General features: G+C 49.9%; 1 protein-coding gene across 3 annotated transcripts; it reads right to left on the bottom strand.

The window, feature by feature from the left end:
• Nucleotides 1-91: 91 nt before the first annotated feature.
• DDO (D-aspartate oxidase) lies at nucleotides 92-15421 on the bottom strand. Of its 3 annotated transcripts, none has more exons than XM_087775766.1 (5): nucleotides 11606-15421; nucleotides 5855-6058; nucleotides 5549-5657; nucleotides 4535-4711; nucleotides 92-1997 (listed from the first exon to the last, which is right to left on the bottom strand). In XM_087775766.1, the coding sequence occupies exons 1-5, from the start codon at nucleotides 12072-12074 to the stop codon at nucleotides 1430-1432; spliced, it is 1527 nt and encodes a 508-aa protein (XP_087631892.1). In that variant the 5' UTR covers nucleotides 12075-15421; the 3' UTR covers nucleotides 92-1429. The 3 variants fall into 3 exon arrangements, with proteins under 3 accessions (XP_087631892.1, XP_087631893.1, XP_087631894.1); XM_087775767.1 differs by lacking the exon at nucleotides 11606-15421 and adding an exon at nucleotides 10044-10331; XM_087775768.1 differs by lacking the exon at nucleotides 11606-15421 and adding an exon at nucleotides 8087-8195.
• Between the last annotated feature and the right edge of the window lie 81 nt (nucleotides 15422-15502).

The following is a 15502-nucleotide window of genomic DNA, read 5'->3' as shown; positions in this document are numbered from 1 at the left end:
CAGCCATGTCTGAATGTGGCCTTTCTTGGCCCTGTCAGGCCATCCCAAGTGAAAGAAAACCCCTTGTTTATGAAAGGAAACACTACAGAAGTGACCTTTGCTCCATTATTAGAACTTTATTTACCAGTTCATTTTAATCATGTGAATTTTTGAAGGATTTTGATTTGTTTTGCAACTGTGAGGACAAAAAAACGAGACACAAGTGGATGCTAATGCTCTTGAATGAGCCATTTAAGATCTAATGAGTGGTTTAATCAGTAACAGTCAGAGCTGTACTTTGAGGGTAAGCTCCAGTTTTGGGGAGTGACTATCTTCAGACACATCAAAGGGCTCGAACTGCTGAGGGGAGTGTAAAGCCCAGCTCAGCCTCTGCCATGGAGTGAGAGTCTGGGCTCTGGTGGCTCAGCTCCCTTACGGCAGAGGAGCTCACTCACGTCGTTACAGACAAATTTGTCTTTAGAGTATTTATCTAGTCTTAAATGGCTCTTCTCTCTTTTATGAAACTGAAGCTGGTGTTAAGATCCTTGTTGGTTTGTCACCGGTTTATTCATATCAGCTCTTGCAAGGAAAGCAGCCAGTGCTGACGCGAAGTAGAAAAGAGATGCTTGTACTCCCAAGCCCACCCTAAAAAACCCTCTGCTGCAGAACATGGGCCATGTCAATGCTGCTGTCTGGGGGGAAAAAGTGTCTGTGTCCGAGAGCAAAGTCTCTGAGGGGGCTTGGGAAAAAAAAGGGATTTGCAAACAAGCGTGAGAAAAGATGCACAAAACTGTAGCTCATATAGGGTAACCTCCTCTCACAGAAACTTTGTATTGAGTTCCCTGAGGTGTAATATGAGCAAATGCACACTTGCCTGGTCACTGTTCATGACAGTGACCTGACACTGCTTTCTGTAAGAGCTGACCTGTACTGCAGCACTGCGTGGGGTTTTCTTTTCCTTGTAAATTATATGGAAAATGGCAAAGTTTGTTAGCAAGATGGCAGGAGCAAGGGCAATACTAGATTAGATTTGGTACAAGAGGAAAGAACTAGTTTTTACTGAATCTGAACCTAGTGCATCCAATACCCTTTAGATGCAGATGAAGAAATGCTAAATTGATGTTATTTATATTATACTGCAGCAATCTGATCCCTGTTATGTGAAGAATATTTACATATCTTGCCTTTTCCTTAACATGAGGCTAGGAGAAATGCCCAGGGCAGAAACAATGCCAGATGGAGGAGAAGGACAGCTGGACTAATAGTTGGATCAACCCATCATGCCTTTCCAAGGTGGCAGCTGGAAGCCAGGTGAGATACCACCGAGCATCTGCAATGGCACAAGCTGTTGTCTTAGGTTCTCTCTATCCAGTAATGGAACAAAAGTCCAAAGCTGCTACTAGAAGATGCAACACTAGCCTGTCATAAATGGAAAAGGAGCCTCTAGGATTCAAAGCTTGGCCCTTGATGAGGCGCCTTGCAGGGCAGCAAGGCACTCTCCCACCAGGTGAGCAGCCTCTTTGGCTGTGCCTCTGTGCACCGAAAAGCCACCTGCCCCATGCCCATAGTTGTGGACCACTGGGAGCTTAACTCCTCCTTGGCTCAAGACCTCTCTCTGCAGTCTCACGCGCTGCCTGGACGGCCTCAGGCCCACCTTCACCTTGATGTCCTGAGCTCCCCGCAGTGAGGGCTCAAGGGAGCAGCATCTGTCAAAGATGTCTTTGGTAGCGCTAGGGTCAGGGGAGAGACTCCAGCTCTCCTTTTCCCTGGTTCCTCCTAGGGTTACCCTGTGTATACCCGGGTAGATGTAAGTTAAGCCATCCCCATCCCGAATGAAGTTTTTCACCCAAGGAGCTTGAACCTTGAGTACTTGTCCCCTGATGGGGAAGAGCTTCTCGTCCCCCACCAGCTGGTGGGCTCCAATGCCCGCGCAGTTGACGACGACGTTATATTCACTGTGCAGCTCCCACAAGTCTGCAACTTTTCTGGTGTACATCTGGACACCAATTGCTTTCAACCTGCAAAAAGACTCCAGAAGTGAGGCAGAAAAGAAACCTCTAAACCCTCATGTAATTATTATGCACATTAAGTAAATGAGATAGATTGTCTTTAACATGCTGATCAAAACCAAACAACAGATGGGGCAAAAAGCGAAGAAAATGCCATGGGGTTTCTGTTTGTGATTTGTCTGATTTGGTCTGATCAAAGCTATTTTTTAGCTTGTTTGGGCTGGAAAAGATACAGCAAGTTGATCAATAGTACAGAAGGGTCTGGCATAAGACCCTAGGCAGACAGTCAGGTCCTCATGGTCTCATTGATTCATTTCTATAACCATACCAAGCTTTAACAGCTCAGGCAAGCTGAAAAATGTCAGATTTATTCCCCAACTTACTTCTGCTATTGACAGCGCTATCGTACTATGCCCTTTTTAATGTGCCTGTTACACACTGTTGCTTTCATTCCCAACTCACCCCTCTGATACCAGGAGCCACTTAGTCATCTAGTGCCATGTGCGAAGCCCTGGGGTACCAAGATGTCCCCACAGGCTGGGCAGATGTGGCACGGGACCCCCAGGAGACCCATACCCTTCTAGAGCAGCAGCCAGGAGTCACCAGGACAGCTCAGAGCACTATACATCCGTCTCTGCTCTTCAGCAAAATTCACCCCTTCCTGAGATTCATCTTTGAGCTCAATTTCAAGCCAAATTCCACCCTGAACTTGCCTGAAGCTTGACGCCCTTCCCTGTGGAAAAACATTGGCGTGAGAGGGAGTCACTGCGTGCTGTCAGCTGGATCCAGTTGCTGGGGGGCTTTAGCGGGGGTTTTAGCATGAGCAAGTCAGGAGACAGGTCTGCGATGACAAGGCACGAAGTGGGAAATCCTGTCCTTTGCAATACTCTGGCAGCTGGGAAAGTGATCAACCCCACTGTGAAGGCAGTGGTTTCCCACAAGGCAGTGAGTGAGCCCAGGACCCAGGGCACGGCTGGTGCTCTGGGGACTGGGCTTTGGGTGCAGCAGGGCACTGAGGCTGGCTGGGAAGAAGAGGGGAGGTCTCATGCAGCAGCTCTGGCTGGGCAAATTGCTGGGAGAGCTCCTAAGTGTAGTAATCGGGACTCTGCCATCATGGCATAAAAAGTACACCAATAAAAAAATCTGCTGAAAACTCCTGAATTCAGGCAAGCAAGCAGGAAAAAATTCCTGAAGTCCATTTTTGGACCAGCAAGGTGGGCACAAAAACAATTTTCCTTGTGGATTGCCAAGAGAATGGTCTATAAATACTGCTCAGGACACTAGGGGTTTGAGAATTAGTTACATGTTTAATATGCTCTCATTTCTCATCACCAGAGAGAAGAGAAAGAAAAGGAGCTTGACCATCTTACTAGACTACATCCTTTGAGAAATAAGAAGGCTATAGCAGGAATAAGGAGAGAGCAGAAATCACGCAGCAGATACTAAATGGCTTGAACAACTTAGTTGTGCTTCAGCAGAAATTTCCGATTCGGTGAAGCAATGAAACATGACAGAGCATGTGCACCGAGGAGGCGGCACAGACCTCACATGGCACCGGTGCCACTGGAGCACTCCCAGCCTGGCTGGCTGCTAGAACAAGAAACGTTTTTTCACATTTTGCAGTGAGACGAGAGGCATCCAAGCAACCGGCTGAGCTGGCAGTTTGTACCACGATGTCGGTACATGTCTCTTCACTTAACCTCAAATCAGCTTGCAGCCTATTGCTTTCTCTCAAGCGGAGACAGCTATTTGCTCACTTTAGCGGTACTTAAATGGATTAAACGCACATCCCAGGTGTCAGAACCTTTTTAGGTCTGCATCTTGACTCTCCTATGGTTCTCCAAAATCCACGTATTTTGGGGAAATGTGGAAATTTGGAAAACGGCAAATTTTCTAACTTTCATGTCAATCCAAGCATGAACTCTGAAGCCACGACTCGGAGTGAGTGCATCACCCATCTTATGCAGGCAAACATTTCCAAAAGGTTTGTTACAAGATGATGCTATTTGACCTTTTTTCACCTGACTGGATTAAGAAATTACTCCAATTGTTAACCAAATTTGAGATTAATTGGTCCAGCTACTTCTTGAGTGCAAAGTCTTCACAAATAAGACGTCTTCCCAGACATGCCTGTTCTCCCAGGGGCTGGATGTATCTTGAAGAACAGAGGGATATATTTGGGAAGTTTAACAAATGAGGAGCACCCACACGTGTTCTTAGGACATGGCAGGTTCCCGATGTACCTTCAAGGTCTGGCTGGCCAAGCGTGGCCTCTGTGGCTATATCAGTCCTATGCCCAGAGGTGCTCCCACCCTAAGCCCTACTGTACAGCCATAGTGGTGGAAAGCAGACTTTGCATAAATGTGGCCTTTCACATTTTGGAAAACCTGGGTATTTATTTCTTGTGATTCTCCCCAAGGAAGAGCTTGCTGCATTTTCCCCAGTGGGAAACAGCCCTTTTCCAGGGCTCTCATGTTGTCCCCGGCTCACTCCCAGTCCCTCTGCCTGAGTTTCTCTCTGCATGCCCAGCCTGCAGCAAAACCAACCTTTTCTCCAGCCACAGCAGGTAGGGTGGACAGTCGCATTTCAGTGTTGTAAAGGCCTGACCAAATCGGTGCTGTGGAAACTTTTGCAGTTCTGCTTCAGACATTGGTCGAAATCCCAGGACAACATCTGACCAGAAAGGTAATTCTTCCTTGGGAGTGTTTTTAAAGACCTGCCACCTAAAAGGACAGAGAGAAAAAGCTGCAAAACTTAGTCGCTATTGCTCTGCCACGTTATGTGTCACGGCAATCTTAGCACAAACCCAGGAACTCAGGAACCTGTTCCTGCTCATCAGTGCAGCTCTGCACGGTTAACAGCACCAGGGTAGCATTGCTGCCTGCCAGTGCCACATCCACCTTGGCAAACGGGCAGAGGGGCTGCCACAGCCGAGCTTGCAGGTGACACACTGGGGTAGCTAAACTGGAGAGAGTTCTTCCAGCTATACTGTATGAAATTCCAGCTGTAGAAGTACAAAGTCCCCTCACACAGTGTCCCCACCATGGCTGCAGCCACCCTGGCTGGACCTTCATGTAGGGCCACTTGCACACCTGGCCACATTTTTCTGGGTACCCCGAAAGCTACAGAGTGCCCAGCCTCAACACTCCCAAGAGGTGAACTTCTGGGTAGATAATGGGCAGCATAAAACAGCCCCAACGCACACACCCCCCAGCTGCATCCCTATACCTAGTTGCTGAAGCTGGAGGATCCTGCAGTCCCATCCCTATGAAGACTGCCCCTGCTGCGAACAACTGGTGGATGACAGAATGGAAAACATCAGCTATTAAAAGACATTTGGTGCTGGCCAGTCTTGAGTGGTTTCTCTGTACACACCTATGTATGAATTTTGTTTGAAAATACATCATATCTGAGCAGCTGCAATGCAGTTTCTTGGGAATACGGTCATAAGAGCTATGGTCATAAGGGAATAGGCCTGAACTCCAGCAAGGAAAACCTCTCGGCCTGCTCCAGCACATGGCACACACATACCAAAGGCTGCCCTGGGGGGCTGTTCTTACCCAGAGACCAGGTGAATGCCAGCCTCTGATGCTTCAGCTGAGTTGCTGATGGCAAAAAGGTAAGCGAAGGTCTCTTTGAACCACTGCTTCTGCACGTGGATCGGTGTGCCTGCATGTAAACAAAGCCAAACATGCAGAGAGGGAAAATGCAAAGAGGAGAAGCGTACAAGCCAGCATCGAGGAGACAGGACAGACAGGGAACGCGGGGCATGGCACTTTCCTTCCTGAACCCCTGTGCATCGCTGCACACCCAGGCACGCAGCCACATGCAGTCCCACAGGCAACACGCCGCCGGGTTGCACGCACCTGGGTAGGTGTGAGGGATGAGCATCCCGGCTGCGACGTCGCTCGTTGTGTTGGGGCTGAACTGGTCTGAAAGGACCGTCACGGAGCAGCTGGGGCAAGTCTCCGCAATGCACAGCGCTGTGGACAGGCCGATAACTCCCGCGCCAACCACTGCGACCTTGGGCGCTGCCATCTCTGGGGTGCAGAGCCAGAGGAAAGAGGTACCTATGTGCATTTGGAAATAACATATCCCATGTCACCAACATCCCTGCTGGACACCCTCATCAGGCTATGAAATACCCACACAAGATGTAACATAAGCCCCCTGGGGCAGCTAATCGAAGGCTAACTGCTGCACACAGAGAACCAAGACTGATGTGAGGATTAAAAAAATCCTTATAGCCTTTGGTATGACAACTAATTTTTGAAAAGTGTTTCAACAGCCACTACACCATCCTCAGCAGAGGAGAAAAGGGCAAGAGAGCAATCTGTACATACAGCACTGGTGTTCAGGCTGTAGCAATCTGAAGCAAAGATTTTTTTCAATAAAACCCAAGGGAGTGAGGCACCCATCAGGTTTTCCATTGTGTTGGGGGCAAAAGTGCCTTTGGAGCTCCGGGGAAATTGGCTTTTAGGCATCATGAGCAAAAAGGCTGTTTGAACATCAGCATCTCTAGCAATGAGGTCTGCCACTGCCCGGGCAGTGGAAGCAAATTGCACAGGAGGCAAATTGGTTACACAGAGCAAAGGGTCCAGCCGCGTTATGGAAGATGCTTTTCTTAACGTGCACCTTAGTTCCCCTGCTGTGCAGGGCTCCCCCTCTGACCGTGCGGACTGGGTTACCTGCTTAGCTCTGTCCTAGAAAATGTGAATTTTAGCTATTAAACACCATGCATAGCTTCACAGGGTACAGCCTGGCTGTTTACACTCCCACATCCAAAAATTGCTTGGGCTACGATGCCTTGGCAGGAAAAGTGTGGGAAGAGAAGCTACCTGTACCCTGGATTTTGTGCCCCTAGTGACCTGAGGTCTCCCACCTATCCTTGGCCCCTATACCTGCCCGCGTGACCCACTGCCTCGGACAGATTCGTGGGCATTTGAGACTGCCATGCTCTCCCAGCAGCACACAGCAGTCCCCAGGAGTCAGCCAGCCTCGCTGCCCCAAGAGCCTGAATATTTGCCTCTCTCTGCCTTGCTTTATAACCTGCTTTATGTCCTGGAGCAGCTCCACTCCACTCCTCAGAATCTTCAGCTGCTGATTGCTACTCCAGGAGGTGCGGCATCTCTATTTTGCCTTGTCCCGGCCAAGTTTTGGAGCTTGGCACCTGCCTTGGTGAGTGGCACGCAGCTCCTGGTCGATAACCACCTGGCTGCCCATCCCAGCGAGATGCCAGCTAACAGGTTTCACACAGGCAGAGGCATGAAGCACAAATGAACCATGCAGCTCAGTGCGCCCTGCAAAGTCCCTGAAGCCAGGATCGAAATGGGCCTGAAAGAAACTGGACAACCTCAGAGGCCATAAATCCTTCAGTGGCTTTGAAACAGGCAAGTTGGGGGGCACCTGCTGGCTCCGGCACTCGTCTGGGGGTTATTGCCAAAGGCTGAGCGGGGATGTAGGGGGAGAATCTCCTCTGCCTGTGGCTCTTACGTCTTCCTGGAGTATCTACCAATATTCACTCTTGGAGAGGATGCTGAGCGATATGGACCTTTAGTCTTGCTCCCTTACAGTCTTGCTTTCTCCTGCAGGACTCGCTCTTCCTTGACTGTAGAAATCCAGCCTCACTAATTGCTTTCTGAGAACCTTTTCTGGAAACCAGTGCCTGCAGTTATGAGGATGGGCTGATTTCCCATCTTCCTGTGGCTTTTGGCATCTTTGATGTAAGTTTAGGCAAGACAGACTGTGTGGGATTAGGATAGGTCAGGTTTATTCATGAGATCCTTGCTCATAACTGTTCACACAGCTTCTCACTTACCCCTGAGGTTTTACTACTTAAAATTTGACGTCTCTACCATGTAGGAAGGGAGAGAGGACCAGGCACTGTTGCTCATCATTGCATTCCTTTTGCATTGTTACAACCCCTCTTCTTCGTCTCAGCAGAACGCTTAAGTTTCCTCCTGTTAATTATTACATCTTCTTTCACAAGCTGACTATAGACGTGCCCACACAGCATGGAAAGAGGACCTGGTGCAGGGGTAAAGATGAACCCTGAACCAGAACTGCTGGCCTGCATCACTGCCCCCCGCAAACCCAACCTGAAAAAATGCTGATCGGAAGGAGAGCTGCACTCCTCAGCTCCACCGTCGCCCCAGGCTGCCTCAGCCACCTGCAGCGGGCACGCCTGCAGAGAGTCACAGCATGGACAGCGTATGCTTCTCTACCGTAGTCTCCAGAATATTTTGTACTGGTAATTGTTGTTAAAAAAAAAACAAACAACAACAAAACAAACCACAGGAAAAAAAAAAAAAAAGAGTAACAAGAAATTAGGGAAGTTTTAATAATGCTGAAATTACTTCTGTTAGGAAAATTGGTTCTGAGAAAGGTCTCTAAACACATTTTTATTAACAAACCTTCTGGCAGCTGTGGAAATTGCGTGTGGCTGTCAGCACGCCCAGCAAGCCTTCCAGCAGTCCATGGGCGACCACAGTCCTGCTGGAACACAGGCGCCAGGTACATTATGCATCTGCCAGAGATGTGCTCTCAGTTGCCCCTCACCGCTCTCGTTCGCTGAAGCCCTTGGACCGTGATGGAGATTGAATTTCCTGACTGACCTCCCCGCTGCCGGGCAAGAAAGGGGAGCCGTGCCTCGGCGGAGGTTCAGGTTTCACAAGTCTTCCCAATTCGGATGGGATTTTTGCGGAAAAGCCAGTTCAATATCAACTGATCCCAATGTTGCAAAAGCCAGCGAGGGTGGAAAGGGGCTGCTGGCGGTGCTGGAGCCTGCGGGAACGGCTCAGAAGGCCACGATGGGCACCCATTGAACATGCCACTTTTCCAGCACTTACTGCTGCAATCCAGGAGCACATCAAGCCTTAATGTGCTAATGTGCCAAAAATTACCCGGGTGCAAAGCAGAGGCTACACTCAGCTTGTACAAGCAAGCGCGGCTCGGGCTTTGCAGAGCCACTGACCCCGCTGTGAGTGCAGGGCTCACCCGTGGCGCTGCCCTGGCAGCGCAGCCTGCCTCAGCTGGGAGTCCTGCAGCTTGCTGGGAGGGCACAGGAGGAGAAACTATTTTTAGCTGATGTGGCAGGCCAGCTTCGTGCCAGCGGGGCTGACACTTCTCGCCCCCTCAGACTGGCTTGTGCTGAGGGTTTTGCAAAAACCAGCATTTAAAAGGCAAATCAGTTGCAGTAACTGGTGGGGAGGGAGGCGAAGGGTGTCCGGTACTGTTTAGCTCTCTGTCCTTTCTTAGCATCAGAAGAATGGGACAGAAGCCAGACAGAGTCATCTGGAGCAAAAGAGCACCCCAGCAAAGAGGACACCGGCTGCCTGATGTGGGCTTTGTGCCCCTGCCACCCTCCTGCTCCTCCCAGGCCAGAAAGAATTATTTTGAAAAATATTGAGATATTTTGTGATGTGATTAACCTCCCAACTCCCGCAGCTGAGGAGACAATGGTAGCCTCATGTGATGCAAGGGGGGTCTAAATTGCAGGTTTAATTAGATCTGTTCCTTATTCTTTCTTGCCTCACAGAGTTGTGTATCACCACTAACCCTCAGTCTTAACATCATTCTAGCAGTGGGTAAAGCGATCAGTACGGGTGAGTACACTGGTCCCCGGGACACGGGTGCACACACATGCGCAGGAACATGCACACCCACTGCCAGCTGCAGCTGTAGCCTCTTGGCCCGTGGTCCCTCCAGGCGGCCCCTCAGGCTGCGCCGGACCCCGGGAAACCGGCATCCCTCCGCTGGAAGAGCTGCACACACGCTACTGCTTTGGCATCTTTGCGTGACAGACATGGCCCCTCGCCCGGCCCTTTACCCCGATGGCCCAACTCCACGAGCATGCTTCCCTGGCAGCCTGGCCGCTCTTAGTTCTTGTCGCAACCCGGCTGACCTACCAAACTAAGCATATTTACATGCCCAAATGAACAGTTCAAAAAGCCCAACTGCACGGTCCACCAGAAAAAGGATCAAAGGAAGTAACTAAAGGAAAACAAAACCTGTTGCTTTTGAAGTCCTGTGGGGTTTTTTTAAACTCACTCTTACCGTATCTAAGCGCTGAAACATTTTTTTGGATCGCCTGACGCCTGAGGTTCTGGGGAGCAAAGGCTCCAGCCTTGCTGGACTCCTGGAGGGGCTCCTGGTCCACCGGGGCAGCTGCGCCCGCCGTCCCCATCCATGCCTGAGGTGGAGCGCTTTCTCCCTTCTTTTTTTTTGCAGATCACTCTTTTGTTTATTCACTTCCCCAGTTCACAAGCACACTTGGTGTTGCTTCCCTTCGCCTGACCCCAGAGAGGGGTTTTGCCAGGCTCTTTGCTAAAGGTAGTTACAGATGCTGATGAAGCTTGATCTGTTCCTGGGGATCTGCTGAGGAGGGAGCCCTGATTTTAGCCTTTTGACTCTGGCACGATCCCTTTTCAGTAGCTGGGCTGCTCTGTGAGATGTACATTCGGGGCCTGCCACAGGGAGGAAGGCGAGGGTGCTCCCTTCACCAAACAAGGGATGCCGGAGGCTCCTCGGGACCCCCTCAGCCTCTCTGCTGGGTGCACATATAGCGTGACTGCCAGAACGCAGGTGTCTGAACCACCGTCACGGAGACCTGAGGCTACCAGGGAGGCCTCAGCTCCTCTTTCAGATAGCTGGTTGTATATGCATGCACGGGAAATACCGCTTAAAGGAAGGGAGGTTATACTCATGCTATAAGGTACCAACAATATTAACCTCCACCAGCAGCACCTGGCGATGCTCTTGCTTTTCTCCAAAACTGGACAGGTCCACTGTCCTGGTTTCGGCTGGGATAGAGTTAATTTTGTTCTTAGTAGCTGGTATAGTGCTGTGTTTTGGATTTAGGATGAGAATAAGGGTAACACACCGATGTTTTAGTTGTTGCTAAGTAATGCTTATACAAAGTCAAGGACTTTTCAGCTTGCCGTGCTCTGCCCGGTGCACAAGAAGCTGGGAGGGGGCACAGCCAGGGGGGCTGACCCAGACTGGCCAAGGGGCTATGCCGTACCGTATGACGTCATGCCCAGTACCTAAACTGGGGGGAGCTGGCCGGGGAGCAGCGATCGCTGCTCAGGGACGGGCTGGGCATCGGTCAGCGGGTGGTGAGCAACTGCATCGTTCATCACTGGTTTTGTGTATTGTTTTATCGTCATCATTATTATTATGTCCTCTTCCTCTGCTGTCCTATTAAACTGCCTTTATCTCAACCCACGGGTTTTACTTTTTTTCCCCGATTCTCTCCCCCATCCCACGGGGGGGGAGGCTGAGCGAGCGGCTGCGCGGTGCTCAGTCGCCGACGGGGGTTAACCCCCGGCCTCCGCGCTGCCCGCTCCCCGCAGGCGGGGGGTGCCGGGCCCGCGGCCGCCCTGGGCGGGGAGGGGGCAGAGCAGGGAGGAGCCGGGGCGCAGCGCGCCCCGAGCAGCCGCGATCTCACACCCCCGGCCAAACCCTGCGGCTCAGGGCAGCCGCCAGACCCGGGGGGGGGCCCAAACCCTTCCCCGCCCGAGCCGAAGGAGCTGGTTTGCGCCCCGCGGAAAGCCCCTGCGGGCGCCCTCCCCGGCCCTCGGAGCAAAGGGAACCCGAGCGGGGCGAGCAGGCGGTACCTGGCGCGGAGGGGGGCCCCGGTCCTGCCCGGCAGAGTCGCCCTCCCGGCGGGAGCGGCAGCGGGAGCGGCCGGAGCGCGTCGCCGGGGGGGGCGCAGGGGCCGCGGGCAGCTGCCCTGCCCCGCCGCCGCTCCCCGCCTGCCCGGCTCCGCGTCCCGCGGCTGAGGAAGGCGCCGGCCGTGCCCGGGCCAAGGCCGCCGTCCCCAGGGCTGGCAGCTCTCCCGGGGAGCCCGGCGCTGCCGCGGCCGTGCCCTTCGCCCCCCGCCCGTAACTTTTTTCCTTGGAAGATTTCGGTGCGCTCGAGCGGGGACTCGTGGGGCCCCGCTGCCCCGAGCGGAATATATTGTCTTTTTTCATCTCCTGAATTCTGGTCTGAATGTTTCTGAAGTTGCCGTGAGATTGGCACAGTGCTTGAGGAATCAGGATGGCAGTGGCCCAGCGAGTCCGTGGGCCCGGCCGTTTCGGTCATCGCAGGTCAATGAAGAACGCACGCCTGCTAAACCGCAAACACCAGCCGCGCGCAGCCAGCCGGGACTGTCCGCATTAACCTTTTCCAGCAGAAAAACCCAAGTTTGTCAAAACCAAACCTGTCTGTAGGATGGATGACTGGGAGGAAATTGTATACACCGGGGATCCTTGGCTCCAGGGCATTTGCCATCGGCAGGACGTTTTGGCTAATATTTGACTGCTCGAGCATTCGTCCCTGAAGAGGCTCAGCAGGGCAGGGTTTGGGGACTGTTCCCCTCCAGTCCTGTCGAACAACATTGGCCGTGGATCTTGCAAGCAGGTGCCTTTTCTTCGTAGCCGTTTAAATACAGACCAGGCAGCCATCCAAAGGGCGTCTGTACGTACAGCAACGGCGTGCACAACACCCCACCAGCCGCTCTCGCCCCCCAGTCTAGCCATGTTCTTAAATGGTAAAAATAAAGCCATGATATATTACACACAGGTAATCACTGACCTTTTTAGATGAATAATTTTTAGGGTGTTTTTTTTTCCTTTAACAGTGGAAGGAACAAGGAATAATTCTGCCAAAATTATAGTACAGCTTGATTTTTCTGAGTGGTTTGAAAAATAGGGTATTGAATAAGACAGGGAAGGAGGCAGAGGAACAGAGGTTTGCTTGTTTAGAAATGAAATTGTTGATGGGCTTGGTGTCTTGATTGGGAAACGTACGCTATTTTAAGTCATTGCAGGATATCTCCAGTAGTGTTGGAGAGGAGCCTTTCAGATATGGAAATCTCCTTCAAAAATAAACAGAGGTCGCAGTGCCAGCTAAGATTAACTATTAGCTATTTCTCCTCCGGACATTTTACTTCTTATTGCTTATAACTTCACTAGATGTGAATGATTTGGATTGAAATTTTCAGTGTCGGATGTTTATGCAAGGCTGAATGTTTCAGGGAATCCCCAGTGTTTTTTCCTGAGAATGAGACTTGGGAAATGCATGCTGGTTTTGGAAACCAACCCTTACAGTAATTTCACTGAGAAACTCTTACTCTTCCATGGGCTAAAGTATTTAGGAAGGGTGAACACACTATGCTTTGCCATATTTTAGGATGAGGAAAGAGCTTGGTTTGTCATCTCTTTCTGTGTAATCTAGATGTGTGACTTCCCACCACAAATGCTTGTTTATCCATGCATGCATCTCCCGTAAGGGGGAGAAATGTCAACTCCTTAGTGCTGCCATTGTTTTCCTTACCTCTGCTCTTCCCTAAAATGAAAAGCACAATATAGAGCCTCTTTGGTCGAACTCCCAGAGCACTGATTAAACAAAAATCAGCCATTCTGTATTGAGGCCTTCAAGATATGAGAAGTTTTTTGTTACAGATGTCGGTGCTCTCTTGTGAAAGATGGGAAAAAGCACAAGGACAGATGAGCAGCTCTGTGTAACAGCCCAACTGCTGAAGACCCCCTGGATGTTTGTGTATGTATTATTCTGTGTATTGTGCAGAGTATGTAATTTTGAACTAACAAATAATTAGCTAAATAGCATACCAAGTGCAACATTCACCCATTTGTATTTTGAGAAGACGACTGACAAACCCTGTGATAGTGGCCATTGCATCCTCTGAGTGAGTGCGAGTCCTGATTTGGTCACTCAAGAAGAGAGCGCCAGGCTTCTGGCATAAAACCAACCCAGCCCCAAATGCACTTGGAGCTGCTTCTGAACAACGAGCGGCAGTGGCATCCCAGCTCGAGCAGTGCTTACGAAGTGTTTACCTTCGCGTTCCCCTTGCTTTGTGCGCTCTCATGCATAGAGCAGTAACGATAAGCAGAAACGACCTCTGTGAACACAGCAGTGCTGACCTGTTTCTGATCTTATGAATGGCAATGATCGCTTCTCGGCCGCTTCTTTAACCAGTTCAAAGATCAAGTCAAACATCAATGTCCACGGCAAGTTACCATTTCAGCACAGAGGTTAAGCTGCTCCTTATTTTGCTGTTTTCCCGTGTTAGTTAGTTACTTCTGGGGGACTTCTCTCAATATGAGGAAGATACTGGCAGTACTGACATTCCTATTGAAAAGCTTTGTGAAAATATTTACTGAGAGATTGCCCATTTATCCCTGGTTCTTTTGCTATGTTCCCGATCACCTCAGTTAAAACTGCTTTTCATTCTCGTCACTGGCAATGAGACCGTGGAGAGGATCTTCACAAGGATCACCCCTGGGTGCTGGTTTTTCCTTATTGCTGTGCAAGTCAGTTCATCTCCACACGGAATGTTACGAGGCAACATTAATAACCAGATGCCTGTGAGCGCTCCATGGCGGGATCCTACTCATCTGCAACAAACACCCGAGCAGTATCCAAGCTTGTGTGTTAGACAGGAATGCAGAGAGAGAAGAGTTGGTTTGTCACTAAATGAGATATTCCCCATTGCTTCTGACAGTTCATGAACCTAGGATAGTTAATTTCTTTGAAAGAGCTGGTTTTGTGTACCAACCTCTCTGCAATCATTTTTATGTATCAGTCATATGAAAAAAAGGATACTTCCCCATTTGAAGTATATACTTTTTAGGCTTGATTTTTCTCCGCTTGATTGAACTCAGTGCTCTTGAAATCAGTACATTAGGGATGAGTCAAATTTCTCAACTTCAGCAAACAAATATTTGAACCATTCAGTATCGTTACTTCCAGGGAGGAACCTAAATCACTGGCAAGGACATATAAAGCCATTAAAACATGAATGATGAAGCCAAGCGATGGGTGTAACTTGGTCAGAAAACATAAGATTAATAAAATATGCATGGGAAATTGAGTAATTTGCACTAATCTGAGATTTAAGGGAAGTGGAAAATAAACAGGTTCCCAAGAAAGGCCACGAGGACAAATCACAAAGAACAGGGCTACAGGTTGCTGCAGTTCTCATTTTCCTTGCACTGTCTGCCCACTCCAATTCCTGCGTGAGGAAGTTGGAGTTAGTTTTCACATCCTCTGAACACCAAATGGTTACAAGTTACATTGTTTTGTCATTCCTATAGTCAACTACTCTCTTTTTCGATCAACTCATATTCAATTTACAATATCTGCAGCAATTTTTGTCACTACTGAATTTGTCCAAGGGACTACTGCCCCAGCCAGCTTATACAAATAAAGGCAAAAAAGAATCATATTATTCCTGCAACTGAAATGCAAAACATGTCACATTTTTAATGCACATTTTGTCATAGTCACCATATTTTTAATGCACATTTTGTCATAGTCACCACCTAACACATTACCCAAACCTTGGTTTACACCTGTAAGCACAAACAGGAGTAAGACACGCAGGTGACACTTGCCAGCCTAAACCATGCAGAAGGTATCCCACGGGTTTCTCTGCAGGAGGGATCTCTGTGGAACGCCGAAGCGCCAGCCCAGCTCCTACAAGGGAGCATGCAGCAAGTGGAGCGCTG

This window comes from Nipponia nippon, unplaced genomic scaffold (assembly GCF_047370975.1).
Source record: "Nipponia nippon isolate SJK-2023a ecotype South Korea unplaced genomic scaffold, ASM4737097v1 scaffold_4, whole genome shotgun sequence".
In the NCBI taxonomy this organism is placed as follows: Eukaryota; Metazoa; Chordata; class Aves; order Pelecaniformes; family Threskiornithidae; genus Nipponia; species Nipponia nippon.
The sequence above is the reverse complement of the archived record's forward strand: the minus strand, read 5'-3'. Positions and strand labels throughout refer to the sequence as shown.

Bases quoted from the DNA above. Each gene is read 5' to 3' on its own strand.
- DDO (XM_087775766.1), bottom strand. From the start codon at position 12,074: ATGACCGAAACGGCCGGGCCCACGGACTCGCTGGGCCACTGCCATCCT. The intron at 4,712-5,548 runs GTAAGAACAGCC...CTGTCCTTTTAG, and splicing joins GGCATTCACCTGGTCTCTGG to GTGGCAGGTCTTTAAAAACA. The intron at 1,998-4,534 runs GTTGGTTTTGCT...GTCTTTTTGCAG, and splicing joins CTGCTGTGGCTGGAGAAAAG to GTTGAAAGCAATTGGTGTCC.